General features: G+C 35.3%; 1 protein-coding gene across 1 annotated transcript in view; it reads left to right on the top strand.

Annotated features, from left to right (window-relative positions):
- DTWD2 (DTW domain containing 2) overlaps nucleotides 1-6,581 on the top strand; it is a 123,675-nt gene extending 117,094 nt beyond the window's left edge. The window contains exon 6 of the mRNA XM_023731934.1: nucleotides 5,862-6,581. Coding sequence (XP_023587702.1) covers nucleotides 5,862-6,032 — 171 coding nt within the window. The 3' untranslated portion in view covers nucleotides 6,033-6,581. The remainder of the gene's footprint in view (nucleotides 1-5,861) is intronic.
- The last annotated feature ends 653 nt before the right edge of the window (nucleotides 6,582-7,234 follow it).

Consider the following 7,234-nt stretch of genomic DNA (forward strand, 5'->3'; position numbering starts at 1 on the left):
CCCTTTTGTGAAAACTTCCTTAAGATAATTTCTGAGATTGTCCCATCTGTTGTCTTATCTCAGGGCCCAGATGATGTGTCTTTGTGAGCCTGTGAGGGCTCAGCTTCTGCTGGGTCACATCCTGTATGCTCAAGGAGAGGGAATAATAACTCCAGTATTATTTCCTAAATCAGTCCCTCTGATCGGAGATTGGAGATAACACATCGATGATAAATACCTGGACTTAGTCGAGCTCCTAGATGGCAGCCATTGCAGGCTCTTGAAACTCACGGTGCTGATTTTCCACCGGATACCATCTGGTTCTTCACCGGGTTATTAAGTAAGAGCAATGTTCTCATCAATGGCATTGTCAGAGTGGGCAGACTCAATGTACATCAACATTTTAGCCTGAGGCCTTGTTTTGCCTTTTAGGTGTGTAAGACAATAGAGGATAAATTTTTATTATGCCTGATACTATCAGGATGTAGACTAAGAATATTACTATCCCTTGCAGTAGTGATCTAGCCCATGTACTTATTCCTGATGGTAACTAACCAAATAGATCTGGTGTTTGTAAGGGTATGACAATGTGTAATCAAGTACCTTGCTGTCTAATTCTATGTATATCTTGTCTACAGCACAGACTACACTTTCTTGGACTAATAAAAAAATTCTAAGGTTATTTTGTTATCTCATGTCACCTTGCCTTATGAGATCAGAGATCACTGTTGTGCTTCTGCCTCATCTGTTATTTGTCCCATAGTGACTGACAAATTTTCTTAAAGATTTCTCCAGCTCAGATATACGATATGTAGGAATTAAAGCTACCAACCTTACCCTGTGTATTGGACCAATGAGTTTTCTTCTGACTTTCATTTTACAATTTTAACATTACCTTTTCAATATTTACTAGCATTGTTACTATGAATACTTAAAAGTAATCCTAAAGTTTCCGAAGTGTATTGTCTATGCATTGCTCAGGAATCTAAACAAGAGATTGCCCACACAAATTCACTATCAGTTGGAAAGGGAAAGGAATCATCTAAATTAGAAACATATCTACACAGAAACATATATCCATCAGAAGCACACAAAGTTTGTCTAGAAGAAACAGAAAATATAGAAAAATTTACGTGTGACTGGTTTTCATTAGAGAACGAATGATTAGCAAGATAATACAGGATGGACCTTTCCTGTAGGAGGTCTTCAGTTAGTCTGTTTAAAACATACAAAGTGTTCTTCCCAAGGGCAAGCTGCCCCCTCCTTGGTTTACCTATTAACAGTCATGAGTCACTTTCTCAGAAGCAGAAATGGACACAAAGAATAAATAAACCCTTTAACTCAGAAATCAAAGAAAATTTTGTTATTTTAACTGCGAGAAACCCAATTCTTTGTTTTATATGCTACTTAACATTAAAACTCCTAAAAATCTTGATGAGATAATTTTTGTTAATTGCCTGGAACATAGGCACTCAAGAGTTTATCCTTTGGCCCTTTCTTGTCCCTTTACTCTTTGCCTATAGATTGAAATATTAATGAAAACTTCAACTGTCTCAGTCTATATACAGGCCAGAATGTTCCCAGGAATGATGTTTCAGATCCATTCTAGAACCACTGTGTTGAATCTCCCAAATAGTATATAGTTATTTCCTCATTCTCTCTCCTGTTTTAATGCATTAAAAAAATATGAGAACATACCTAGTGATTTTCTATAATGATGTGGTACAGATCTTTTCCAATATGTTTGTCTTTTTTTTTTTAATTAGTGTTTATCAGTTAGTAATTATGTTTGGCTGCATGTAATAGAACTCTTACTAAGTGGCTAATCCAAATGTGTTTTGTTTGTTTGTTTTTTCTCCTATAAATAAGAAATGCTGAGGTGGGCAGTCTGGGGCCGATAAGGCAGCTCGCCATGAACATCTGAGACCCAGACTTTTGTGTGTCTCTCAATCATTTTATGTATTTGGCTTTAATCCCCATTCTAATGGCCTAGTAGTCACATGATAGTTGCCACAGATTTAACATCATGTTCCTGCCAGGAAGAGTATCTCTGGGAGTCCCACCCAAGGACTTCTCCTAATATCTTGTTGGATAGAGAACTATGTCATGTAGCCAGTGTAGTATTATTACTTGGACACGTTGCTACCTTGAAAACGTTTGGGTTCCTTTAATAAGGAAGAAAAGAATGGATATGGAGAAGCAACTACCAGTTAGTGCCATAGTTTATAAGAGTTCATTGTAAATTAATGTTATTAAATTTTTTAATACCACTTGTATATGTGGGGGAATAAGTTTTTCATATAGATACTGTGAAACATTTTTAGTTAAATTTTTTTTCTTTGTTCCTTGTGTGTTCCTTTGAGGTTTGATGTCTGCTCAGTCAAGTTTTTGCCATTATTTTTTTTCTAAATTTATTTGTTGTTATTGAGAATATGCACAGCAAAAACATACATGAATTCAAGTTTGTACAGGTACAGTTTAGTGACATTGATTACATTCTTCAAGTTGTGCAACCACTCTCACCCTCCTTTTCCTGAGTTGTCCCTCCCTCATTAACATAAACTCACTGCCCCATAAGATTCCTATCTAATCTTTTGAGTTGCTGTTGTCAATTTCATCCCATATAGATAGTTCTTAAAAGAGCATAATGCTCAAGAGAGGCCTTTTTAAGTAGTTAAGCTAAACTGTCGTTTGGTTTTAAGATGACTTACGTGGATATTTTTGGTTTAAGGTTTAAAGATTATCTCAGGGCAATAGTTTCAGGGTTTCATCCACCTTCTATGGTTTCAGAAAGTCTAAAGTCCATAAGAATTTGAAATTCTATTCTGCATTTTCTCCCTTCTGATCAGAATTCTTGTGTAGAATCTTTGATCAAAATGTTCAGTAATCCTAGCTGGGCACCTTCCAGTTCTTCTGGTCTCATAGTAAAGGAGGCAGTTGTTCATGGAGGCAATTAGCCATACATTCCATATCCTCCTCCTATTCCTGACTCTCCTTCTTCATCTATTGCTCCAGGTAGACAGAGACCAATTGTTGTGCCTTGGATGGCCACTTGCAAACTTTTAAGACCCCAGAAAGTGGGCAACAAACTATGAGGTAGAACAGAAGCAGTAAACACATTATTAGGCCAATTAACTGAGATGTCCCATGAAACCATGACCCTAAACCTCCGAACCAAGAAACCAAATCCCATGAGGCGTTTGGTTCTACATAAGCAGCCTCAGCAGCTACTCTTTTTTTTTTTTTTGGTCATTGTAAATACATAACTTTTACGAATTCAACTTTTTACAGGTGTGCAACTTATTAACCAATTACAATAATCAGCTATGCAACTCTACCCTTAATCAATGCGATTTTTTGGCCACTGTTAATCCCCCTTTCCTCCCTCCCTCCACCCCAGTAACCACTAATAAACTTTGGTCTCTATACATTTGCATTTTCTTGTCTTTTTGTGCAAGTGAAGTCATACAGTATTTGTCCTTTTGTGATTGGCTTATTTCACTCAGCATAATGTCTTCAAGCTCCATCCATATTGTAGCCATGTATCAAGACTTTGTTTTGCCTACCGATTGAGTAGTATTCCATTGTATGTATATACCACATTTTGTTAATTCCTTCATCTGTTGATGGGTATTTAGGTTGTTTCTACCCTTTGGCTATTATGAATAGTGCTGCAATGAACACTGGTGTATAAGTCTCTTTTGAGTCTCTGCTTTCAAATCTTTTGGGTATATATCTAGGAGTGAAATTGCTAGGTCATATGGGAGTTCTAGTTTTAGTTTTTGAGGAACCACCACACTGTTTTCCACAATGGCTATAACATTTTACGTTCCTACCAGCAATGGGTAAGTGTTACGATTTCCCCGCATCCTCACCAACATTTGTTATTTTATTTATTTATTTTTTATCTTAGCCATTCTAGTGGGAGTAAAATGGTATCTCATTGTGGTTCTGATTTGCATCTCTCTGATGGCTAATGACTCTGAGCATCTTTTCATGTGTTTGGTGTCCATTTGAATGTCCCGTTTGGTGAAATGTCTATTCAGGTCCTTTGCCCATTTTATGATTGGGTTATTTGTGTTTTTGTTGTTAAGTTGTTGAAGTTTTATATGTATTCTCGTTATTAGATTCTTGTCCGATAGATGGTTTCTGAAGATATTCTCCTAGTTGGTAGCCTGTTTTTTCACTTTTTTGGTAAAATCCTTCGATGAACAAAAGTTTTTGGTTTTTATTAGATCCCATTTATTTATTTTGTCTTTTCCTGTTTGTTCTTTTGTTATTATATTAGATAATCCATTGTTGAAAGTTAGGCCTAACATCGTTGCCCCTGCTTGTTCTTCAAAGAATTTTATGGTTTTAGTTTTACGTCCTTAATCCATTTTGAACTTGTTTTGGTACATGGTGTGAGGCATGATCCTGTTTCATTTTTCTGCATGGGAAATCTAATTTTCCCATCTCCGTTTGTTGAAGAGACTCTTCTTTCCCCATCAAATGGACTTAGCACCTTTGTCAAAAATCAGTTGACCGTAGATGTATGGGTTTATTTCTGGACTCTCAATTCTATTCCATTGGTCTGTGTGTCTGTTGTTATACCAGTACCAGGCTGTTTTGATTAGTGTTGCTGTATGGTATTTTTTAAAATCAGGAAGTGTGAGTCCTCCTACTTTGTTTCATTAAGTATAATGTTTGCAGTTGACATTTCATATATACCTTGAGCGTATTGAGGAGTTTCCCTTCTGTTCCAATCTTCTTTAGGGTTTTCATCAAGAAAGGGTGTTGGTGCTTTTTCTGCATCCATAGAGATGATCATGTGGTTCTTTTCCTTTGTTCTATTGTTATGGTGTATTACATTAATTGATTTTCAAATTTTGAAACATCCTGCATTCCTGGAATAAATCCCACTTGGTCATGGTGTATGATTCTTTTAATATGCTGTTGGATTGTGTTCACTAGTTTTTGTTTTTTTCGTGAGAATTTTTGCATCTGTATTCATAAGAGATATTGTCCTGTAGTTTTCTTTTCTTGTGGTGTCTGTCTGATTTGCGTATCAGGGTTATGTTTGCTCTATAGAATGAATTAAGGGGGGCATTATTTTTTAAATGGTTTATCAGGAGTCTCAGGCCAAAGACAGAATCTAACCCAAAATGTGGTTAAAACACTAGGATAGTGTTTTGTTTTGTTTCTTAATTTTTGAATTTTGAGTAACTTTAGGTAGGACATATACTCTAGTTCTTTTACAACCTCTACCATTCCCTGTTGTCTTATAGGCCCACCGAATTCACATGTTTATGTTACATGCCTGGATCTATAGGTATTTGATTTTAGACAGATATATATACCATCTAAATTATTTCAAATGCATGAAAATCTGAATATCTAACCTATATGTGGTCCATGGACTAGTGTTGAGAGAATTAGTAAACCGCTTATCCACTGCTGCTGTTATCTGTTATTAGGCGTCAGTAAGCTTGCATCAATCTGTGATTAAAGCTGAATTAATTTGATGTGCTTGTCTTTGTACCTGAAAGTTTCTTTTAGCCTGTTTGTGGCAGAGATTAAATTATCATAAGTGGCAACCGTTTTTTCATGGTGCTTTGAATAAATTAATGTATAAAACTAAGTGTAGACTTGGAAAAAGAGTATTTGTGTTTTTTTACTATAATTCCTTAGTGGTGTGCAAAGTATGAATTTAAAAGTAATATTTATTTAGAAATCATTATATATTTATCAGAATGTCTATTGATTTTCACAGTTAAACGCCAATAATAGTAAAAAAGAAACATAGTAATTCCTGCTTCTGAAAAACAATAATCTGGGTAGAATATCACGACTGCTTGTCACGGATACTTTCTTAGTATCTTTTTTTTTTTTTTCCTTACCAGACTTTGCTTCGACCTCTTCAAGCTTTGTGCTCTTTCCAGCTTCAGCATGGTGCTAAAATTCGCCTCAGCAAGGAACATCTTCTGAAAAATGGATTATATCCTAAGCCCATGCCAAAGAACAAACGTAAACTCAGGAAAATGGAACTGTTAATGAACAGTATTAAAATTTAGAACAATTGTTCCTATGGTGCTAGTTTACTTGTCTTCAGCTGAAAATATCGCATTAGATTTTCATACAGTTTGACTTATGGGTTCTTGATTGTTTATAAGAAGAATGAGAGTTGTATACTAATCTTGCCCAGAAGAATGAAGTAAACCAAATAGCCATAAAAACAAAACAAAACAAAAATTCACTGGCTCAGTGAAAAGCAAGATTTCATACTGTATTTGCTTTTGAAAATGTGCCTCTAATACATTTTTTTTCAAATCCCTAATTTAAAAATGTGATTAGTAGTTGAGCTGGGTTAGAAGTTATTGTTTACAAAACAGAAGGAAATTGTGCCTAGGACAATGTTTTGTAGAATTGTTTCCATTAATGTTTATTGGTAATTAAGTGTAGACCTGTAATAGAGCATACTTACACAACTTTGCAATCTTGTTCATGAACTTTATGATTTGAAATAAGTAACAAAAGAAAATAATGATAATCAAGTAATTTAGATTGAACTTGTTCATTTCAATAAAATAGTAAAACAGAATAATGAAATTAAATATTCTTTAGGGACCAAACTTGAATCCAGCTGGAGCCCTGGTGGCACAGTGGTTAAGAGCTGCGGCTGCTAACCAAAAGGTTGGCAGTTTGAATCTACCAGCTGCTCCTTGGAAACTGTGTGGAACAGTTCTGCTCTGTCCTACAGGGTCACTGTGAGTTGGAACCAACTCGACAGCACCGAACAACAACAACTAATTAGTGAATGTAATTTTGAAATAGCCCACATTTTCATTTTCAGTCCCTCTGGATAAGTTTTTATTTTTCAATATTCATTGAAAAAGTTTAATGACTCAGTGATAAACCAGTTTAGTTGATGTTTTCATATGTAAATAACTGAAGTAGACTATAATACACCTGTAATTTTGAGAGCATATTTCTGTAACTAGGGCATTTACATGTTTTTAATTGGCAAAAGCTTTCAGTTTGAGCGAACAAATTCTCTCCCACTTGGGCAAATATTCACTGAGAGTTTGTATAGGAGACATGTATGTAGTGTACGTTTATATTTAACTTCAGTCTACTGTAATTGCATACACATTTTGGCTAGAAGCAATCTCTGTATTTTGTTTTTATGATTTCTAGAGTTTCCAGCATCCAGCCCTAAGTTGTAAAGGTCAAAACATCCAATTTAAGAGTAAGTTTAATGTATATTTTATGCGTG

The sequence above is a fragment of the Trichechus manatus genome, unplaced genomic scaffold, assembly GCF_000243295.1.
Source record: "Trichechus manatus latirostris isolate Lorelei unplaced genomic scaffold, TriManLat1.0 scaffold00047, whole genome shotgun sequence".
NCBI classification, from domain to species: Eukaryota; Metazoa; Chordata; class Mammalia; order Sirenia; family Trichechidae; genus Trichechus; species Trichechus manatus.